Here is a 24,696-nt window from a genome sequence, read left to right as displayed (position 1 = left end):
TCTTTTTGAAAGAAGACAGAAGGAAGGCCAAGAGACATATGAAAACATGCTCAAAGTCACTAATTATCTGAGAGATGCAAATCAAAACGACAATGTGGTACCATCTCACACCTGTCAGAATGGCAATCATCAACAAATCAACAAACGACAAGTGCTGGCAAGGATGCGGAGAAAAGGAACCCTCATGCACTGCTGGTGGGAATGCAGACTGGTGCAGCCACTGTGGAGAACAGTATGGAGTTTCCTTAAAAAAACTAAAACTGGAACTCCCATTTGACCCAGTAATCCCACTTCTAGGAATATATTCCAAGAAACTAGAAACACCAATCAGAAAGGATATATGCACCCCTATGTTCATAGCAGCACAATTCACCATAGCTAAGATTTGGAAACAGCCTAAGTGCCCATCAGCAGATGAGTGGATTAGAAAACTATGGTACATCAAAACAATGGAATACTACGCTGCTATAAAAAAGAAGGAATTCTTACCATTTGCAGCAGCATGGATGGACCTGGAGAGCATTATGTTAAGTGAAATAAGCCAGGGATGAAAGAAAAATACCACATGGTTGCATTCATTTATGGAAAATAAAGAACATTATAATCTGATGAATAAAAAGATAGATACAGAGGCAGTAAAGTGCTGAACAGACTGTCAAATTACAGCAGGAAGGCTGGGGAGTGTTGGGGAGGGGTGGAAATAGATCAACCAAAGGACTTGTATGCATGCATATAAGCACACTAATGGACACAAGACACTGGGGGGGGGGGGGGTGAGGTCATGCGACAGGGTTTAGGGGAGGCTGGAGAAACGTCAATGGGGGACAAAAAGGAGATATATGTACTACTATATGTAATACTTTAAACAATAAAAAAATAAAAAAATCATCATAAAATTATTTTTAAAGAAATAAGGTAAGAGAGATATTGCAAAACAAGTTCAGAAGGGCATGGATTATTAGGCAGCAATAATGAAATAAATAACAGAAATGATGAGTCACTAAGTCGGAACTATAGGAAGATAAATGAAGAGTAAAACTGCAGAAAATTATAAGAAAAGGCAAATTCCTGTTTAGGATAATATAAACTAAGCATATGTGCTTACCTTTTTTCCCTCTCAAAATATACCTGAAATGTCAGAAAGATTGGAAAAAGGGAATAAACCTGCTACAATAATGAAATTGGGGAAAGTATCATTACTATACCAGAAACTAAGAATATCTGTAAGAGAGATAATGGGTGGAATTGTATTGAAGAATAAGTCAAAATGATGGATGGTATAGCAGTAAACCACAGGGGGAAAGGAAGCCATTTTCCTAAAGGAACATAAGAGAGGCATCAAGTTTAGAGTCAGCTGCTTATACAGAGGGAGAAGGTGACCTATAGTATGGTAATAATGATAATTAATAGAAATACTATATATGGGAGAGATATTTGAGAAGGCATGCATCCATAACACAAAAAATAGGGTATTATGAAATAAAAAGACAGAAAACAGGAAAGAAGAAAGAGAGGGAGGGTGGAGAAAAGAAAGGAAGAAAGAAATAAAGAATAATACTGAATTCTTAGAAAACAAATCAAAATTTTTATGGAAGACTGAAAGAGGACGTGAAGGAGATCTACAAGTATAAGGAAGTAAAAGACAGAAAAAGATGAAAAACAGAAAATATAATTGAGCCCTGACCGGTTTGGCTCAGTGGATAGACCATCAGCCTGGGGACTGAAGGGTTCCAGGTTCGATTCCAGTCAAGGGCATGTACCTTGGTTGCAGGCACATCCTCAGTAGGGGGTGTGCAGGAGGCGGCTGATCGATATTTCTCTCTCATCGATGTTTCTAACTCTCTATCCCTCTCCCTTCCTCTCTGTAAAAAAAAAAAAATCAATAAAATATATTAAAAAAAAAGAAAATATACACTGAGTGGCCAGAATATTATGATCTCTGAACACATAATAATCTGGCCACTCAATATATATATATATATATAATTCATGCACCATGAATAAGCCCTGGTGCATGAATTCATGCATGGGTGGGGTCCAGCCAGCCTGGCCAGCGGGAGGGGACATGGGCGGTTGGCCGGCCTGCCTGCTGGTCGAACTCTTGGTCGAGGGGACAATGTGCATATTAGCTTTTTATTATATAGGATATACACTGAGTGGCCAGATTATTATATGTTCAGAGATCATAATAATCTGGCCAATCAGTGTAATTGAGTAATATAAAGAATCAGTCATGCAGGTCCACGATCATTCTAAAAGGAGATTTAGGAACATAAAATAGAGAAATAACAGAAAAGAACAGTTAAACAATATGTTTTCTAAGTGAAAGGGCCTACTGAATGCCAAGTACCTATCCTACATAATAAAAGCCTAATATACTAAGTATCCAGTCATCTAGTCATCCGTTCAACCAATCAAAGCTTAATATGCTAATGATATGCTAAGTTGCTCAACAGCTCGCTATGATATGCACTGACCACCAGGGGGCAGACAGTCGACTGGTCAAGCAGCTGCTATGACGTGCACTGACCACTAGGGGGCAGACGCTCCAACCAGTAGGTGACCTTGTTGCTGGGGTCCAGCTGATCAGGACTGAGCAAGATGGGCTGGACATGCCCTGAAGCCCTCCCACAGTCCCTCCCCAGCTGGCCAACCTCCTGTGTCCCTCCCCAGCCCTGATCGTGCATCAGTGGGACCCCTCAACCTTGCCTGCACTCTCTCGCAATCCAGTACCCCTCAGGGGATGTCAGAGAGTAGATTTCGACCTGATCCCGAAGGCCAGGCTGAGGGACCCCACTGGTGCACAAATTCATGCACTGGGCCTCTTTTATATACTAGTATATAAAACCCTAAGCAACCGGTCGACCATTTGACCAGTCGCAATGACACGTACTGACCATCAGGGGGCAGACACTCAATGCAGGAGCTATCCCCTTGTGGTCAGTGCGCTCCCACAGCTGGAACGCCGCTCAGCTGACCAACCAGCATCAGACACTGGTGAGCGCAGCTGCATTGGCGTGAGCCTCTCCCGCCTCCACAGCAGCACTACCTAGCAGAGGTGGCAGCAGGTGCAGCAGGGTCAGGATGAGTGGGAGGGGCCAGGATGAGCGTGAGCGCCGGCCTGGGCTCAGGCTCCTCCCCAGCCACCTGCAGCTTCATGTACTACTACATCCTTTGGGGGATGTCAGACTGCCAGTTTCGGCCTGATCCCTGCATCGGGCCTAAGCCAGCAATCTGACATCCCCCAAGGGGTCCTGGATTGTGAGAGGGCACAGGCCAGGCTGAGGACCCCACCAGTGCACAAATCCATGCACCGGGCTTCTAGTATTAAATGATATAAAATATTCCCATGCTCAGATTTTATTCCAGTGAACTACAGAATAAGAGATTAACAAAGAAATACAAACCCTAAAATAATTCTTGGAGAATGAATACAATACTAAAAAATATGACATCAGTCTTATCAAAACCACTGAATAACTCCGGATGATGTAGGCGATATTAAGGAAGAGGTTCAAACATTTATCACACATATTTATACAAAGACCACATACATTTTCTCAATATTTGTCTTTCAATTAATACTTAGAAAGGCACATCTTGCACATTGGCCTCATGAGTAGAAATTCTCATTTTTAAGATAAAGTCCAGAGATCTATTGTTCCCATGTATTTATCTGTTGTTCTTTTTTAAATATATTTTTATTGATTTCAGAGAGGAAGGGAGAGGGAGAGAGAGATAGAAATATCCATGATGGGAGAGAATCATTGATCAGCTGCCTCCTGCATGCCCCTACTGGGGATCAGCACTCAACATGGCCATATGCCCTGACCAGAAATGGAACCATGACCTACTGGTTCATAAGTCAACACTCAACCACAGAGCCACGCTGACCGAGCTCTCTGTTCTTTAAATAGGACAATGCAATCTCTATTTCCTGACACCGCCTGCACCAAGTTGTGATATATGCCCAAGAATTAGGTCAGCTGAGAAGACAGCAAGGATGAGAGATAGCCTGGCCAGTATTGCTCAGTGATTGAACATCAACCTATGAAGCAGGAGGTCACTGTTCGATTCCTGGTCAGGGCACATACCTGGGTTACCCAGATTACTAGGCTCAATGCCCATCAATGATTCCCTCTCATCATTGACTTTTCGATCTCTTAGTCCCTCTGCCTTCCTCTCTCTCTCAAATTAATAAAACCATATTTTAAAAAAGATTTACTCAAAATAGATAACATTTTCAGTAGAACAAACACCAAAGCAAAATACTGAAAAGTTATAACAGAATAGCTTCTCTTAAAAATTCCCTGGAATCAGATAATTTTATGATCAGGCTGGCAAATTTTCAGGTTATCTGCTGCATTCATTTTCTCTCACCATAAACAAATATGAAATATTAGTGAAATTATTCTATGTAGCTTATATTGTCCTATTAATTAAAAAAAACTGAAAAAATTAAATTGAAAGAAAACTATAGACCCAATGTAACCTAGCTCACTCCTAAATCCAGATGCAAAAAGTTTAATATAGATCTTCTAGCTAGATATTAGTATTTGGCCCCATGAGGCCAGCAAGTTACACCAGTTCTGAGAAGGGAGGTACAAGAGCTTGAGAACCACTAGACCAGCAACATAATAACAAGGGAGGTACCTGACTTCCTATGTAAATTAACAACAGCATTAAGTGACTTAATGTAACTGATGCAGTTTAACTAATTTAGACATGCTCAGTAATAAAAAAAAAACACACATGAAGAGTGAGGTAAATGTATTGTCAAAGAGGAGATAGTGTCGTAGAAATTGACACTTCCTGTTTACTATACCACTGTTTATCTGACTATAGTCTAGATCTAGGGCTGATAGGTCATTTGTAGAGGAATGTGGAGTTTCCATTTTTTTCAAGTTTAAAAGCGCTTTTCCTACCCATAGTTTCCCCTTTGTTTGACAAATGAGGGAACTGTGCTTCAGAGATTTTCACTGCTGCCTAAAATCATTGGATATTTAGAAGGAATAGAAATGTACACTGAGTGGCCAGATTATTATGATCTCTGAATGCATAATAATCTGGCCTCTCTCTCTCTCTCTCTCTCTCTCTCTCTCTCTCTCTCTCTATATATATATATATATATATATATATTATTTATATATTTATTTATTTATTTGAGGCCCGGTGCATGAATTCATGCATGGATGGGGTCTGGCCAGCCTGGTCAGGGAGAGGGGACATGGGCAGTTGGCTGACCTGCCTGCTGGTCGAACTCCTGGTCGAGGGGACAATTTGCATATTATCCTTTTATTATATAGGATATACACTGAGTGCCCAGATTATTTTGTGTTCAGAGATCATAATAATCTGGCCACTCAGTGTATGTATCTACTAAAGAATTTATATTTGCATTTTTTTAACTTTCCTTAATAGTCTCCTCATAATTTATCAGTTAAGAATAAATTATTTAATAATGTATTTCACTTAAAACTACCCCAATTAATAGATTATATTTTATTATATGATAAAAAGCAAAGGATTTAGAGAATAATGCAACTGTCACCTTCTTATACTCTCTGGAACAGAAAGAGAATGTGGTCCTTCAGGCCAGCCGAAGAGGCTGAACCAGGTCTCAGCTGCATTTACAACCTTTTGAATGAAGTCATATGCCTTTGTTCCTGGATCAGGACAAAATTTCTTGTTTTCCTCCTCCTTTCCCATCGATTTATCACCTTTCTTCTTTGGCTTTTCACTTTTGGCCAAGTTCACTTTTCCAGGTGTTGCTTCAATTCCTAAAATTCACATTTTTTTTTTTTTTTTGGCAAAAAGGGTTATTTGGCCATAGAGTAAAATATTCTGTTAGTTATTGCAATTTTTAGATAGACAAATAGATCTCATTCTACAAATTATTCTATGCAATCAAAGAAAGTCTGATCCAACTTACTGCTATCTTAAAATAAAAAAGGAAAATAGTTTATTTTTAATTTCCAACAGAAATACTTTAAAAATAGATGAATTACAATAAAAAACATTAATTTTTTTCTTTCTATAATTGTATGGGAAAACACTCCCCAAAATGGAACCTTTCATTTTCAATTATATATGTGAAATATTTTAACAATTATTAGATTTATTTGTTAGAAATAATTAAACCTTAGCTGAAAAACTTACAGAAACAAAATACCGGCTTCAGATTCAAAGTGACTTTCTATCCAAGAGAAGCCCACGTGAATAAACCAAAACATTTTGAGTTAATTCTTGAGAAATTTTCAATAATATAAAATGGTATGATCATACTTTTAAAAAATATATGCCTATGTAAGGGCACAAGCACAACTCATTCAAAAACCCCACAATAATTCATTTGGTTTGGTTCATTAAATAAAACAAAAAATTTTCAATACTACCTATTTTCAGAGACAGGAATATTTAAATAGTTAATTGCAAATTGGCATATTTTTCTGAGCGCACCTCTTTCCAAGATAGGCAACATTAAATCCCAGCTAGGTAATTAGCAGACAAACCCCTATTTCAACAGTTCTCAAACTGTGGACAGAGGGTACCTGGGATTCCATAGCAAATTCACAGGGGCTTTGTAGGATATTTAGCATCTCAACATTTGTTCACTATCACATATACTACTACTCAGCGGTTTTTGGACCAAACCACTTAATAAATGGAACTTACTAGCACATCTTTTGGCCTATGGGAAAATTACTGAGATACTAAGTGTACTGTGAAGCAAAAGCATTAGAGAATCACTTCTTGAGATCATTGGAGAGAGCTCCCAAGGCAGATGACCCACTTACTAGTAAAACTAATGACAAATTCATGATTTTCTTCTTGTATTTCTTATTACCTGATAAAAACCAAAGCTTTAAATCAAACACTATTAAAGAGATAATGTTACAGAATGGCTCTGAGTGGTACACGATGTATTTGCCACATACCGATAAAGAATCTATTTGCAGACTCAGCATCCTCACATTTAGATGGAGCAGGAGAAGATAATCCATCTTTTTCAGAGGGAAGCGAAACATGTTTTTTAGTCTTCACAGGGCTGGGATCCTTTTCTGCAAATAACACATTGCATCACAGTAAGCCAAACAAGCATTTGTAAATTCATTATTGAATTTAATTTCAAATTACTGGACCTAAATATCATAAGTTCATATATACAATACATAAAATATGTATATATGTATATGTATTATATATCCACAGTACAAAATAAAATAAATAAGGTTAAATGCCCATTATACATAAAAGATATAAGATGTCAAATAAGAAAAAATAACATTAAAGGTGATATGGTTGTCTGAATCAAATAAACTTTGCTTGATAAGGAAATTATTATAGTATATCAAAGATTCTGGAGAATAAACAATGCTCAATTTTAGCATAAACTAGGATATGTTAAACATTTAAGTGTTTTTACACCAAAATTTTTGAAATTGTTATATATGGTGCTCAAAAACAAATATAAAAAAAGTGTGTCACTAACAAATGTAATCTTTTCCCAGTTTTTTTCTGAAATGAAATCACTGCTCTCTTACGAGCTGACACCATTTGCACAGCCTTCAAGATCTATTCCAGATAGAGTTGCTGTATATACAATAGAGTTTGCCATCACAGTAATCTGAACCCAATCAAAGGCAATTTTGACCAAGAAAAAAGCAGTAGATGTGACCTATGATAGATTATGTATGTATATATGTATGTATGTATCTACCTAACTCTCTGTCTGTCTATCCATTCACATGTGTGTATATATGTCTATAGATATACATCCTCTCTAATAAAATGGTAATATGCAAATTAACCATCACTCCGCTACATAAGCCACGCCCACCAGCCAATCAGGGCGAGTATGCAAATTAACCCAAACCAAGATGGCTACAGCCACAGAGAGCGAGGTTTCCCAGGTAACAGAGCAAGCCAAGCTTTCCATAGCCATTGCAGGCCTAAGCCTCCACTCAAGCTACAAAGGTTCAATTATAGAAGGTAAACAAATTCAAACAAATGGCGGCAGAATGGAGCTTGAGAGAGCAGGCCAGGGTTGCCGGCGGCAACAGGGGAAGCAAAGCTTTCTGTACACCCTGGCCGGGCTTAAGACTACAAAGTTTCAATTGCAGAAGGAAAATAAATCCCAGATACCAGGGCCTCTGCTTGGGTTGCCAGGGGGCGTGGCCAGCCTGCAAACCACCACAGACCCCTGGTTCAGGCCGCCCCACGCCCCAAGGGAACCCCCTGATCTGGGACACCCTTCAGGGTAAACCAGCTGGCCCCCACCCGTGCATCAGGCCTCTATCTTACCTAATAAAAGAGTAATATACAGATTGATCATCACTGCAACACACAATATAGTTGCCCCCATGTGGTCAAAGATCCTTCCCCCATGTGGACACAAGATGGCCACTACAAGATGGCCAGCAGGGGAGGGCAGTTGGGAGGCACCCGGCCTGCAAGGGAGGGCAGTTGAGAGGGACCAGGCCTGCAAGGGAGGGCAGTTGGAGGTGATCAACCCTGCAGGAGAGGGCAGTTAGGGGTGACCAGGCTGGCAGAGGAGGGAAGTTGGGGGCAAACAGGCTGGCAGGGGAGCAGTTAAGCATCAACCAGGCTGGCAGCGGAGTGGTTAGAGGGTGATCAGGCTGGCAGGCAGAAGTGATTAGGGGCAATCAGGAAGGCAGGCAGGCAAGCAGTTGGGAGCCAGCAGTCCTGGATTGTGAGAGGGATGTCCGACTGCCAGTTTAGGCCCTATCCCAGGTATAGGGCCTAAACTGGCAGTCGGACATCCCTCCAGGAGTCCCAGATTAGAGAGGATGCAGGCTGGGCTGAGGGACAACCCCCCGCCGTGCACGAATTTTGTGCACCGGGCTTCTAGTATATTCATAATATAATTCTATCAGAAAAGGATGGCCTGTACAGTTACAAATATCTAATTTGAAAGCTTGACACTATAACTCCTGAGCTGTTAAACCATGAGTATATTATACAAGTTCTCTGCAACATATGTTTTTATTCATAAAATAAAACCAAAGGTTCTGAGCTCATGAATCTGTTTTGAGAATTATTTTATGAGGAATAACACATACAAATATGCTAGCATAAACTATGTTTCTTTCACTCTTTCAGTACAAAGACAGTTTAGAATTTGCCGGAGAACCTTTATCCAGTAAGTGTGCTTAGCTCCAAAATGCTACACCACTGTAAACCACAGAAGTGAGTCTGAGGGAATTTAAGAATAGAATGAATCATCGTGTTTGCATTAGACAGTGTCTTTTCTACTTATCAACTCACTTATAAAAGTTCCTACTTGGGTACAAACCCACATCTGTACCCTTCAAATTATGTTGGTGATTCATATAATAGTTTTTATTTAGCATATTAGCTCTAACAAGTAAATCATACTGCTTTACTTTTGGATATAATTAATATGTTTTAAGATTTCATCTTTACTGAACATAATGTACTCTAGAGCACTGCAGCTACTAAATGTGAAACCTTTGAGGTCTCACAAATTTGGCTAGTATTCCCTGAGGCAAGTTGCTCAACCTTTTATGAGTCATTTTCCTAATCTGTAAAGTGAGATTAATAAGAGTATTGAACTCAGAGTTGTTGAAAGGACTAAATGAAATAAATATAAGGCACTTAGCAAAGCACCATATGCCTGGAAAGCACTAAATATATATTATAAATTATTATTATAAATATAGAATATCCCCAAAAATGTATATAAACAATGTCTGCAGATTCTATTACATTTCGAAAATGAAATGTATTTTAACAAACATTGCCTTTATAATTATTCAAAGTGTATATACATTTTTGTGACACCATATATTTATAAAGATACATTAGAAGATTTAAGAATCATGATGTCTTTCTAGAATAATAATTACCCTAATAAATGCAGTATTTTAACCAATATACTTCATACTCAATCATCCTACAAACACAAAGATATTATTCTTTTTTTTCTTTTAAAGATATAGCAATATTTTGTATAATAATTCCTCATTATTTTGGGAAGGATATTATTAAAAATATAAAAGAGTAATAAAATAACAAGTTATAATAGCAATAATAATGAAATAATAATAATATTTTCAGGTATTTATTGTCTATGAGTCCTCAGAAAAGCATTTTGAAATAAGCACATACTTTTAGTACACTGCTTCTCCCTCACCATACACATTTGTTCAATAGAGATATTTGAAGATCTGAGAATTAAAGATAAATTCATATGGCAAACCCTGGCCAGTGTGGCTCAGTTGGTTGGGCATTGTTCCATGCACCAAGAGGTTGATGGTTCTATTCCAGGTCAGGGCACATGCCTGGGTTGCAGGCTTGATCCCTGATATGGGATTGTACAGGAGACAGCCAATGTTTTGCTCTCACATCAATGTTTCTCTCTCTTTCTCCCTCTCCCTTCCTCTCTCTCCTAAAGTCAATAAAAATACTGAAAAAAATATGGCAAAATGGTAGGTTAGCTCACAAAATAGAATTTCCACCCAGGTCTATGATTTTATCCATTGCTCCTTCTATGGTGTGTTATCTAAAATCTCTACCCAGTATATTAGAAAAATATAAAAAAGTAACATCAGAACTAGGCAGAGAGAGAAAACAGTCAACAACTGCTGCTGAGTAGTGAAAGTACAGCAGTGTAACGGAAGAACACTTTCTTCTTCACCTCAGACATTTCCTTTCTGTTAAAGGGAGCTGAGGTACTCTAAAAGCCTACTTTCCTTTGCTATTTTTTTCTCCCTCGCCCTGAGAATTTGAGTGGTTCATCTGATTGGAAAGACTAAATCAAGCATGTGTGGCCTGAATTCACCCTTCCCCTTTGGGAATGAGCCAGTTCCCTGAGAGAATATCATCTCCTTTCCTCCCAGTTGTCATCCTGCACACTCGCCCAATGCAGCTAAGAGGGAGGCAGAAGTCTAAGTGCAAGAGTAAGCCAGGTTAGTTGATTAAGCAAGATCATCAATGGCCTAAGTCAGGAGAGAGTCTTGCCTCTGAGCTTTGTGACAAAGAGATAATGGGTTCTGATGCATGCATGGCATTTAGAAGTTCAGAGTGTTCCTGCCTGATTGTCTCTATTTCTTCTGTAAAGTCAGAGAAAAGGTCATTTCCTGTGACTGATGAAGAACAGTATTGTTTCATAGGAATGGTAAACATTTGAAAAAGCAAGTGGAGAATATAAGAAAATTTGTTAAAAATACAGAAAAGACCTCCAACTCATTACTGAAACTTAAGGCCTTGACAATCTATTATACAGAAGGAATTTTTCCCATTCTCCATCCTTTCTCATCCCCTTAGATTTACTCCATCCATCATTCTCTTCTGTGCCTTGTATTTCACATCTCTCCCAGCTCAGCAGTTTCTCTTCCAATTGTTTTTATATTTTCTCAACATTTCCCCTGCAGTAACTCCCAGTGAGTCTACTAACCACTCTCCTTCTCAGTCTGATTCATCTTGCATCCCAACAATTGTTCCCTTTCCTAATCACTGATACTCAAAACCACAGATGGTTCCCACTATAACAGAAGAAACGGCGTAATGGTGTGGCTCTGCCCCTACTAGTGCCTACCTTATGTCTCCTATCACACCCCTATGCTTTTGCTATATAGTCCTTTGCCTCAATCTTCCTGTTCAAGATCATTATTTGTGAAGCTCTACACAAACATCAACTCTTCTATAAAGTCACCCTAGACCCCCAACATCTGCATTAACCTCTGCACCTCCCTCACATTCCTAATATTTCAATTCACTCATACACTCAGCTCTTAATTCCATCCTGTTTATATTAATTTATTTATGTACCCCTCACTAAATTGTCAACTTTTGGAATTACAAGTCACTAACAGCCCTTGGCTCAGTGGATAGAGCACTGGCCTGTGGACCAGAGGGTCTCTGGTTTCATTCCGGTCGAGGGCACATAACTAGGTTGCAGGCTCCTCCTCAGCCTGGGCCATGGTCAGGGCTCATGCAGAAGGCAATCAGTCAATGTGTTTCTCTCACATCGATATTTCTCTCTGTCTTTCCCTCTCCCTTCCATTCTCTCTAAAAATCAATGGAGCCCTAGATGGTTTGGCTCAGTGGATACAGTGCTGGCCTGTTGACTGAAAGGTCCCGGGTTTGATTCTGGTCAAGGGCACATGCCCAGATTGTGGGCTCGATCCATAGTGGGGGGCATGCAGGAGGCAGTCGATCAATGATTCTCTCTCATCATTGATGTTTCTATCTCTTTCTCCCTCTCCCTTCTCTGAAATCAATAAAAAATATTTTTTTAAAAATCAATGGAAAAATATCCTCAAGTGAGGATAAGAGAAAGAGAGAGAGACTGCCATATTCAACTCTCAATACTAAACATGGCTCTTGGTAATAGTAGGAGTTTATTAAACATCTGTTAATTTTCATTTTTTTTCTTTTTTAAAATATGCTTTTATTAATATTTCTGAGAGAGAGGGAGGGAAAGGGAGAAAGAAAGAGGTAAACATCGATGTGAGAAACATTGCTCATTTGCCTCCCCTACAGATCCCAACCAGGGACCTAACCTGCAACCGGGGCATATGCCCTGACTGGGAATCAAACTGGTGACCTTTTGGTATGGGATGAAGCCCAACCAACTAAGCCACAACAGCCAGGATAATATCTGTTAATATTTAAAGTCATTTTACTTCTAGATGTTAGCCTTGGATAACAAGAACAAATACAGTGATAGAGAGAAAAGAGTCACATGCAACTTACCATTCCTTACAGTAATGTTTTCTTCATCAATATGAAATGCCAAATATGGGTAAGTAGTAAGAATGCAGTTTTCTGCTGTTGCAATAACTGGAAGTGAAAACCTAAAAATGAAAATATTGTGTTTCAATAAAATAAAATGTTCAGATGCAGTAAATACACTAAAATACTTTAAATATCCTGGATGCCTTTAAGAGTCAAGACATGAATCAGTTATCATTTTTCTTTCCACCTACTTTGCTTTTCTTAACCACCTACCATATCTATTTTAATGGTTTAAAACAATTTTTTTAAAGCTTCTAACAGAGAAGGTAAAGTTCACTGTCTAGTGTGTTCTTCAACACAGCCTGTAACTGTTCAGGTTCATAATGAGATTCAAGAAATGTTAAGAGTTGAAGGAGCCTAAGAGTTCATTTATATAACTTCTTCTTCTGTAACATCCCTGATAATTCCTGATAAATGGTGTCTAGTCTCTGATGACACTAGTAGGGAGACACTACCAGGGTGACACTCATGACTCGGAGACGACCCATTTTCTATCTGGAGAGCTGTAGCTGGAGACATTCTGTTTCCGAACAACAAGAAACAAAATCTACCAACTAATTCCCATTACATTTCTTCAAATATCTAAACACAGTGTTTCTTCTCTAAGGTTTCTCTTCGTAAAATTGCCAACATTTAGAATGGTCAAGGATTATTTCAACTACAATGTCACCAAATAGTTCTCAAACTGTTTAACTTTTTTAGATGAATTTTTGTTTTGTGTTTGTCCTACTTTAACTGTGTCTGATAACTGAAACAATTCTGCAAAAGTTATTAAACCACTGGAGAGTACTATTAACTTCTATAACCTGCACTCTATTTTATGAAAGCATTGTGAAAGTGCCTTATTATTTTTACCAGTCACAAAACACTCAGGGTATATTGGGCCTAACTTATGTAACAACTGTCTTGTACAACTGATTTTCCATGGAAGCACTATATTTAATACCTATAGCACTGTTACATTGCTTTATTGGTTTCAGTTCTGCATTACAATAGTATATCAAGATAATTTTACACTTGAATCAGTCATGTACACACACACACACACACACACACACACACACACACACACACACACACACACATCATACACCATATACCTTTCTCCACATCCGAACAGCCATCACTGCCTGAGTCCTAGTTGATCATTATCCACACTACTGAATTTTAGATATTAACCTACTATATGCTAGAAAAGGTAAAACCAACAGACATCTAAGTTAGAAAAAAAGTCAAGTAAGAACGTATGTCTGCAGTAGAGAATAACCAATAAAATGCAAATTATATTTTTATAAACTATAATTTTTATATTGAATGGCATGTTGACCACATATAATTCATTAAATAAGGTGTGCAAAGTCTCATCATTCATCTCTCTGGTCATTAGCTGGTGAATAATTACTACTCTAATTACACATCTCTAATTATGTCACTATCAATAGTGAAGATTTAAGAGACTCTTTGCTTGTCATCCCAAATCACTTTAGGGATGAAACTTTGTAGCTTCATGTTAACTCTATGTGATAAATGGCTTGGTAATTATAGTATTTTATCATTTTCCAACAGTGTATGAAGTACAGTGATGGCCTCTCAACAATATGTCAAACACCATGAGAAATATTATGATATTATTTATATCTTTCTCATTTTAACCGAATGTTAGAGGCAGATCTAACATTCTAAAAGCAGTGCTATTGAACATGGTTTGAATTCACAGTGAGTTGAGCAGAGAAGAAGAAGGGGCAGGGCTGCAGGTATGACATTGGAAGCTTGTCTCTTTAGCCTTAATATGCTTTTCTGTTCAAACCTTTCTCCATAAGACAGCTAGAAAATTATTAAATATATGTTTGAAAAACTGGCAGTGGATATGAAGAGTTGCAGAAGAGCTTATAGCTGACACTACTTTGGAATAATGATCTAGATTTCTATTTACAGGACTGAATAGAGTGAGAAATGAGAGAAAAAAGTATCAGGTCAGCCCTTTGAAAGTGCTTTTCATTGTTAAAAACCCATCATCCCTACCATCACTAGCAAAAACAAGTGCTTATGGCCATCCACACGGTATTTAAATAAAGACTTACAAATAATAGAATAACTTGGATGACTGTATTTGTTTTAGGGGAATTTATTACACAAAACAAACATCTTTGAGGAAGTTTTCCAAAGCAGCTGATCCACACCTATTCACAATGTTTCTCAATTCAATAATTGCTAGCAAAGTAATTCAAATGTAACTTTATTTACACACAAAAGGTTAAATTGAAATGTTAATTTAAATACTGAAGGTTTACTATAGCTAGCACTTTTATGGCAGTTAGGTCAATCAATGGAATTTAATCTACTGCTGTAATGTATATTTGTAACAATCGAGGGCATCCATGATATGGCCAGACAAGAATGTCTCTATCACAAGTGAGGACATCGAATTTCATTTTGTTAATCAGCAATAAAGTTACAGATTTTTATTTATTTTTAATAGATCAAAATAGATTGAAAACATTCCTCATGATACTGTGATTCTCACACATTTGTTTTTCAATATTCTTTCTTGAGTGGAGGGAAAAGGAGTAAAGTTATAGCTGCTTTTGTGGGCAATGCAATAACCCATAATATGTTATCTGCAGTCCATAAAGATACAGTTATTTATGAGCATTAATAATTCTGGCAAATATGTGGCTATTAACCAATTTAGTGACCTTTAAAAGAGTTTAGGCTTGATAGAAATGTTTATAAATCTATGGACATATGTTTCACAAGTGAATGTATTTCATTGATTTGTATCACTGCAAAATAAGGTAAGGGCAGAGAATTCTTCCTTAGACACATGAGAAATCAATAGATAGTCATCAAGTCTAGAAATATATGTCCATTGCACATTATTTTATACATATATCAATTCTTTTAAAAAAAATCTCATTTTTAGTCTGCCTAACAACCTGGAAATAATTCTGTAATCAATGTAAACCATTTTTTAAATCTCAAAATCTCTCTTTAGGGGCTCTTTCACAATTTTAAATCACTAATGTTGCCATATATATATATAAGTATATTTTATTTTTAACTCAGCATTCTTATGGGGAAATACTATAGTTGTTAGCACAGTTTAAAGTAGGGTTTCCAGGGAAGAATTGCAGCAGCTGACTGCATTGGCATGCAATTTTAGGAGCTCTGTGAGGACCTGCCTTCAGGCAGGTGCCTGAAGAGATTGGGGATGAAGAGAAGAAAAAGAAGGAAAAGCCCTAGCTGGATTGGCTCACTGAAAGAGCATCAGCCTGTGGAGTGAAAGGTCCCAGGTTCCATTCCAGTCAGGGGCACATGCCCAGGTTGTGGGCTCGATCCCCAGTAGGGGGCGTGCAAGAGGCAGCCAATCAATTATTCTCTCTCATCTCTGATGTTTCTGTCTCTCCCTCTCTCTTCCTCTGAATTCAATCAAAATACTCTATATTTTTAAAAAAAGAAAAAGGAGGAAAAGAGAGAAATCACGTCATCGATGATTAACTTTTCTTTTTTTGCAACCTGGTGTTAAAAGCACTGATTTTAATAATCTTAGAAGAAATGGTAAATATTATCTTGGAATTCCCTTTCTGTGCTTTGGCAGTTTCTATACAAATTTTAAATACCCCCATTTTGCTACAAGTGAATGAACAAATCACAATTATTAGTATTATTTTGTATATAGTTAATAATGATTCACGGGTATGTTATGTTTTGGTTAAATATAAGTAAACATTCTACTTTAGGAAAGATGGTGCTACAATCCTGTGACTTGGTTTAAAAGATCTACCATGAAAATAATGTTCTTCATAGAATGAAGGTATCTTTACAGCCTTCCATGGGGCTGGGTAAGGAATAAGGAACAGATGCTTATGTCAGAACAAAGCATGGCCCCTTAAGAATTCTACTCCCCCCTTACTACCGATTCTACCTACATATACAATACCAAGAAAGGTAGAAAAATACATTGTGTTATGCAAAACCAACCCCTCAAAATACAACAAATGTTTTGGGGCAATATTCTAACACTGCCTTCAGTTATGTTCTACTAGATGATTATTAAAATACTCTTGAGATTTCCCTTTCAGTGGCCACAATGCTAAAATTCTAGATGGCTCATTTGCAGCAGGTCTATGCTAAGAATGGCCTCCAAAAGATGAACACGTCCTAAATATCGCTCTCCTTAATACATAAGGGGAGCTTTGAATACCTCAAAAGTTGCTTCTAGCTATATGGCAGTGTCCCTTAGAGGTTCTTGACTCACTTTACATATTTATTTTTAAACTAGAGGCCCGGTGCACAAAATTCATGCACGGGGGTGTGTGTCCCTCAGCCCAGCCTGCACTCTCTCCAATCTGGGACCCCTCGAGGGATGTCCGACTGCCCTCTCACAATCCAGGACTGCTGGCTCCCAACTGCTCGCCTATCTGCCTGCCTGATTGCCCTAACCACTTCTGCCTACCAACCTGATCACCCCCTAACCACTCCCCTGCCAGCCTAATTGATGCCTAATTGCTCCCCTGCCAGCCTGATTGCCCTCCCTTGCAGGCCTGGTCACCCCTAATTGCCCTCCCCTGCAGGCCTGGTTTCCCCCAACTGCTCTCCCCTGCAGGCCTGGGTTCCCCCCAACTGCCCTTCCCTATAGGCCCGGTCGCCCCCAACTTCCCTCCTCTGCCGGCCTGGTTACCCCTAACTGCCCTCCCCTGCCAGCTTGATCACCCCCAACTGTCCTCCCTTGCAGGCCTGGTCCCTCCCAACTGCCCTCCCCTGCTGGCCATCTTGTTGTGGCCATCTTGTATCCACATGGGCGCATTCATCTTTGACACATGGGGGCAGCCATCTTGTGTGTTGGAGTGATGGCCAATTTGCATATTACTCTTTTATTAAATAGGATAGAGGCCTGGTGCATGGGTGGGGGCCAGCTGGTTTGCCCTGAAGGGTGTTCTGGATCAGGGTGGGGTTCTCTTGGGGCATGGGGCAGCCTGGGCGAGGGGCCTGTGGTGGTTTGCAGGCTGGCTACGCCCCTGGGGTCTGGGATTTATTTATCTTCTATAATTGAAACTTTGTAGCCTTGAGTGGAGGCCAGGGCTGGCCAGGAAGTTTGGCTTCCTCCATCGCTGGGGAAACCCAAGCCTCCTGCTTGCTCCGTGGCCGCAGCCATTTTTGTTGGGATTTATTTATCTTCTATAATTGAAACTTTGTAGCCTTGAGCGGAGGCCTGGGCTGGCCAGGGTGTGTAGGAAGCTTGGCTTCCTTCATTGCCAGGGAAACCCAAGCCTCCTGCTCGCTCCATGGCCGCAGCCATCTTGGTTGGGTCAATTTGCATACTCGCTCCTGATTGGCTTGTGGGTGTGGTAGAGGTACGGTCAATTTGCATATTGCTCTTTTATTAGATAGGACTAGAGGCCTGGTGCATGAAATTCCTGCACAGGTAGGGTCGGGTCCCTAGGCCTGGCTGGTGATCAGCGCCAATCTGTGGGGTGACGGGTGGGGCGATTGAGTGGGGGGCAGCTAGCACCCGCCTTGGCTGGCCTGATGCTTCCCGCTTGCCAGCCCCGCCCCCCGCTGCAGCCGCTGGTCTGGGCCTGTGGGCTGGAGGCAGCTCCTGTGTTAAGCGTCTGCCCCCAGGTTGTTAGTGTGAGTCATAGCGACCGGTTGTTCTGCTGTTCAGTTGATTTGCATATTAGGGTTTTATTATATAGGATATCCTAGGAAGACACATAAAGAATAGATATTAATTTACACTAGTGTTACTAAGGTCGTGTCGCCAATCTGAATACACTAGCACACACATGATTGGACTCTGGGTCTGATTCATGATCTGCTAATCTCCATTATCTGATGCGGGTTCCTACCCTTCCCAAAACAGTATGGTGTCTGGAAGGAGCATGTTAAAAATACTTTTAAAAATAATAGAAATAGCCCAGCCAGTGTGGCTCCATGGTTGAGTGTCAACCTATAAACCAGGAGGTCAGGGTTTGATTCCCACATCAGGGCACATGCCTGTGTTGTGTACTCAATCCCCAGTGGGGGGCATGCAAGAGGCGGCCGATCAATGATTCTCTTTCATCATTGATGTTTCTCTTTCCCTCTCATTTCCTTTCTCTGAAATCGATAAAATACATTTTTAAAAAATAATAATAGAAACAGACCCCAATTTATGTACCCTACACAAATACAAAATTATGTACTGAGAAAAAACATTTCTCTTCATTTTGTTTTTAGGTATTGAATGCTTTTAAAAATAATATTTCAATTTAAGTGATTGTCCTATTATTTTAATGAGAGTAAGCATAACATGTTTTATTATGTATCAAAAATGTTTTTGAATACATAACAAGGTTGATAAAATGTTACCATATATAGAAAAAAAGTGATATAATTCTAAAACAATAAATCTACTTGCTTTTCATTTCCTTTGCTTTAACTTTCACTCTTATGCTTTAAATTCACTAATAAAGAGTCAACATGTGAAACCCTAGGCATCCTACCCTTGACCCCAATAAAGAAAGAAACCCAGGCTCTCCCACACTCTCTCTCTCACTCTCTGTCTCTCTACTGGCAACCTCACTGTGTGGTTCCAGGTGGCCTCAGACTTGGCTTTTACCCTCCTGGACTTTTAGTAATAAACTTTGCTTTTCAAAGTTCCCCATAGCTATTTTGAGGTGCATTTTGCAATCATAACGAAAACCACAAGGGCCAGTCCCGACATAACAATGGCTTTGAAAGGGAAAATATCTTTGGGGGCTGCCATAAGTAGTATAGCCCAGATGAGTGTCCCAGGCATTTCTCAGCAATAGCATCACTATATATAGGCTGAGACCCACCCAAAAGAAAATAGTGTGGGATCCTTAGAACTCTGGCTATGACAGTCATTAACCCTTTAGTTACTAGATTCTGAGTGGGTTCAAGGTCCAGAAGGAGTGCTTGAGGCAGGTCAGGCACCAGGTCTGAGGACTGAGTATAGTGGCTGGTTATCAATTGGCAAAGAAAACTTCAGAGAGAAGGTAGGGGAGGGTGCGGGTAAAGGGGAGAGATCAACCAAAGGACTTGTGTGCATGCATATAAGCCTAACCAATGGACATAGACAACAGGGGGGTGAGGGCATGAGTGGGGAGATAAGGACACATGTAATACGTTAATCAATAAAGAAAATGAAATTTTAAAAAAGAAATATTTCAAGATCCACTGGCAAGGACATAGCGCTGTGTGGCAGCTAATGAGCAGCCCTGACTTTAGTTCACCCTCATCTACCAAAGATCCCTGTACTATTCTTATTGTACACTTCTAATTGACCTCTCATTTAGAACATAGTGTGTAGTTTAACTTGCATTAAAATATCAAAATCTTCCTATTCATAGTGGATTATACGCTATATAACACATCAAAACTTAAAAGTAATTTCATTGTTTTCTTACCAAACCGACTATGTTATAGCAATAAAATCCTAGTACTTGAAGAGTTAAAGGGAAACAAAGTTGTATGATAGAGATAATGGAACTTGATCTCGAATCTAGGTTCTTTCACTCTATAGTTGGTGAGGGTCCAAAAGACAAAAACACAGTAGTACTTCAATTTCCTCTGCTATAAATTTGGAATTATACTTTACAATGTAGACTTCTTAACTGGATTAAGTAAGATAACATATGAGTAAACTAAACCAAATCTATTCTAAAAGAAAGTTGGGTATACAGTCCAAGGATTTTTACAGCAACACTTTTCTTTTCTTTTCTTTTTTAATATACTTTTATTTTATTTCAGAGAGGAAGAGAGAGGGAGAGACAGAAACATCAATGATGAGAGAATCATTAATTGGCTGCCTCCTGCACACCCCACACTGGAGATCAAGCCCACAACCCAGGCATGTGCCGTTGACCATAATCAAACCCGGGACCCTTCAGTCTGCAGGCTGATTCTCTATCCACTGAGGCAAACTGGCTAGGACATTTTCCTAGTAGTTATGTTATTTCCTGCCAAATATTTAACAGTGTTCCACTGTTTAATCTAATCCCTTTTGATGGTATTTTCCCTTATTCAGTCTTTTTAGGTCCAGTGTTTCACAAACTTTACTGGGCTCCTCAATCACCTGGAGATAGTTTTAAAATCCAGATGCTACTGATTCCTTAGATCGGGACTGGGACTAGAAATTCTGCCTTTCAAACATGCTCAAAGTCTGTGCCCAGGCTAGCAAACTCAGCATTGAATGGGAACTTGCTAGATTCACAAAAAGTGCAGGTCCTACCCAAGATTTACTAATCTAGGAACTCTGGAGGTGTAGCTTAGAATCTGTTGTAACCAGCCCTCCAGGTGAGTCCTCTGCAGGGGAAAGTTTAAGAACCACTGTTCTAGAGCCAGGGTTCTCAACAGGGAGATGAATTCTCAACAGGGTCCCCATTTGAATCAAACAAGAAGCTTTTTAAATTTGCAATGCCTACCTCAGTCACCCTACAGACAAATTATATCCTAGTCTGTGGAATGGACTGAGGCATGTGTATGTTTTAACACTCCCAGGTAATTTCGGTATCCAGCCACAAGAACCATAGCTCTAAAGAGAAAGCAGCTGATAATTGAATAGCTCCCCATATCTATTTGATAATTGAGTCATTTGGATTTATTTCATTTCGTTTAAATTTTAATTTTCAATTACTCATGTTAGCTCTCTTATAAAACAGCAGATTTTTTCATTTGCTGTAAAGTTATTCAAATTAAATTTAAGTACTAAAAACCTAGATAAGATATAATCAGGTTTGAGCACAATGGATATGTGTTAAATACTTGTGAACTGGGAAAAAAAATGTATGGAGGATCTCAGAGTTTTGGAGTCCCACATTTATAATTATGCACTCTCAATTTTGTTTGCGGCTTAACAGAGGCACTGTTAATTCAAGCTAACCTCCTGATAATCTTAAACATGCAGTTGAAATCAGCTCACTGGAAAATATTAAACTGTCTTTGGCATTCTTAGGATTTCTATGAAATAAATCAACCAAAGCCATAACTTTCATTTTTTGCTTGGTCTAGGTAAAGTACTAGTCAGATAGTGAACATAAAGCAAGAGCAAGTGGCAAGACTTCATTTTGATAATTACAAGTTCCTTCAGGATATAATATTTTAATCTCTTCAACCTAGAGTGAAAACCATGATGCAAAATAGGGGATTATAACACTCTGACAACTCTTAATCAACAGATCCATGTCAAACGGAATCTTCATTAATGTGTGTGATCTCTGTGTGAATTTTCACATAATATACATAAGTAAACATAAAAACAAATATCAACTCTGAAACAAAATGTAAATGATTTGGAGATTATCAAAAGCAATCACTCCCTCATGACAATGGAATTCCTGCCCCTACATTGTGACCTCATATACCAAAGAGTAAAAATAAAAAAAAGTCAGAAAGAAAAAAGCTTAATTGAATGAGGCCATAAAACCATAATTTAACCTGGAATAGAGGTTGTTTCATAAAGCAGCAATGAGCAGATTTATATTTTAATATTGTATTCCTTGACTCCCTCAAAAACCATTCTTCATATCATTTCAACTATTTTATAAACCAACACAAAAATCCCTCATAAGCCATACATGTTTAAGTTAAGATATATTTTGTTTCAATAATAAGCACATTTCTTAAATTTTTGTAGGAAAAAATATTTTAATTTTTATAAGAAATATGCGTTTTCCACTTTGAAATTTTATTGACGTGAAATGTATAGTTTCAAAGAAGGACTTTAGCAGTTGTTTTGTTACTGGATTTCAATTTAATACATTGATTTTCAGCCTTTTGCAAACACTATTAATTTAAAACATCTAAAAGAGTTGTATGATATCTTATAAGTACTTCTATATAATAAATTTATTTTTAAGTAAAAATCATCTTCTGTAGGTTTGACTGGCGGTAGTTGTAACACAGGCTCTTTTAGTGAAACTATAAACATTCACTTATTTATGCTGTATCCATGGAGATAATTTATGAGTTTTTGTCTCATCGATAAACTAATATATCCATAAAAATAAATAAATAACCCAGTTTTTTGGGGGTAGACTTTAATTACTACCATTACTATATGTCAAACATGGAATCTTCATTAATGTGTGTGTGTGTATGCATGAGTGTGTGAGAGAAAGACAGACATGCAAAGGAGCAGAAGAGAAAAATATACCATTTCTTTTTCTTATTCTTTGGAAAGTTTGTATACGACCCATGACAGTGTTACTCTCAAAAAAGTATAGCTATAGTAAATTTTTCCAAATGATTGTAAACAATCTAAATAATGTTAAAATAAGGTGACTAAGAGCCTAATCTTTGGAAACAAAACTTCAGTTCAAATTCCTGGCTCCTCAACTTAACATCTGAGTGAAGTTGGACAAACTGTATCATACTATGGGCCTTAGATTCCTCTTTTGTAAAACAGAGATGAAGATCTAAAAACATCAACCTTCCAGGCTAATTTGTGGATTCCATGATATCTACACTAGGACTGAGGACACGACCTGTGTTAAGTAATAGCTGTTTACCTCCTGCTTCCTGTATTTATCTAAGCTTTCATTTCCATAATCAATCCTGGTTCTCCCCCTATGCCTCACTCATGGACACCAAAGCAAAACATGCAAGACTGTCATCATCTCCTACTGCTGCCCTTTCAACATCATCTCTTAGTCCTGCACTGCCAGTAACCATCAAACCCCAAATACAAAAATTATCTTGCAAAAATGAGACTGCTTCAGCATCCAGACCTAGTTGTTTGTTTGTTTGTTTGTTTGTTTTTACCACTTGTAATACTCTGCCAATATCAATAACACTCTTCAGATTTGGGGGGAATTGGAAAACACAAACAGGGTGTGCAAGCAGCAAGCTGAGGGCACATGAGTGTGGAGTGGACCATTATCAATGGCAGCAGATATATTAGCAGATACAATAGTGATTATAATTTATAGTTTGTGCCAGTTCAGCTAATCTTAATATGACAAAGTCTAAAGAAGGAAACAAAATTAAAAGACAAGCATCTTAATCCCCAAGGGAGCTTCAGTATGAAATGGTCATATATAAGAAAAAGAAAGCTACATAAAAAACTCCTGGAATATATCAAGGGAGAAATCGACAATAATACAATCATAGGAGGGGACTTGAATACACCACTGACATCAATGGATAAATCCTCTAGACAAAAAATCAGCAAAGAAACAGCAATCCTAAATGATTCACTAGATCAGATGGACTTAATTGACATCTTCAGAACATTTTACCCCAAAGCCACGGAATATAAGTTCTTCTCAAGTGCACATGGGACATTTTCAAAAATAGACCACATATTGAGTCACAAGCAAAGTCTCCACAAATTCAAGAAGATTTAAATCATATCAAGCATCTTCTCAGACCACAATGGCATAATATTATAAATAAACTACAATAAAAACAGCCCCCCAAATTCAAACACTTAGAAGCTGAATAGCATGCTATTACATAATGATTGGGTTACCAATGAGATCAAAGAAGAAATTAAAAACATCCTGGAAACTAATGACAATAAAAACACAAAAATCCAAAATCTATGGTACACAATGAAAGCAGTCCTGAGAGGGAAGTTTATAGCACTACAGACCTACATCAAAAAACAAGAAAAAATGGTAATAAATCATATAACTCTACAACTCAAAGAATTAGAAAGAGAGCAACAAGAAAAGCCCAGAGTGAGCAGAAGGAAGGAGATAATAAAGACCAGAGCAGAAATAAATGACAGAGAGACCACAAAAACAATACATAAGATCAACAAAACCAAGAGCTGGTTCTTTGAAAGGATAAACAAGATTGATGAACCTCTAGCCAGGCTCACCAAGAAGCAAAGAGAGAGGACCCAAATAAACAAAATCAGAAATGAAAGAGGAGAAATAACAACAGACCCCACAGAAAAACAAA

The 24,696-nt window shown here is 38.4% G+C and overlaps 1 protein-coding gene across 1 annotated transcript in view; it reads right to left on the bottom strand.

Annotated features, from left to right (window-relative positions):
- The window catches only part of CFAP47 (cilia and flagella associated protein 47), a 502,125-nt gene that overhangs the window by 317,490 nt on the left and 159,939 nt on the right, over positions 1-24,696 (bottom strand). The window contains exons 28-30 of the mRNA XM_054720946.1: positions 12,742-12,842; positions 6,939-7,061; positions 5,552-5,780 (exon numbers count right to left, since the gene is read on the bottom strand). Coding sequence (XP_054576921.1) covers positions 5,552-5,780; positions 6,939-7,061; positions 12,742-12,842 — 453 coding nt within the window. The remainder of the gene's footprint in view (positions 1-5,551; positions 5,781-6,938; positions 7,062-12,741; positions 12,843-24,696) is intronic.

Source organism: Eptesicus fuscus, chromosome 1 (assembly GCF_027574615.1).
Source record: "Eptesicus fuscus isolate TK198812 chromosome 1, DD_ASM_mEF_20220401, whole genome shotgun sequence".
Lineage (NCBI taxonomy): Eukaryota > Metazoa > Chordata > Mammalia > Chiroptera > Vespertilionidae > Eptesicus > Eptesicus fuscus.
The sequence above is the reverse complement of the archived record's forward strand: the minus strand, read 5'-3'. Positions and strand labels throughout refer to the sequence as shown.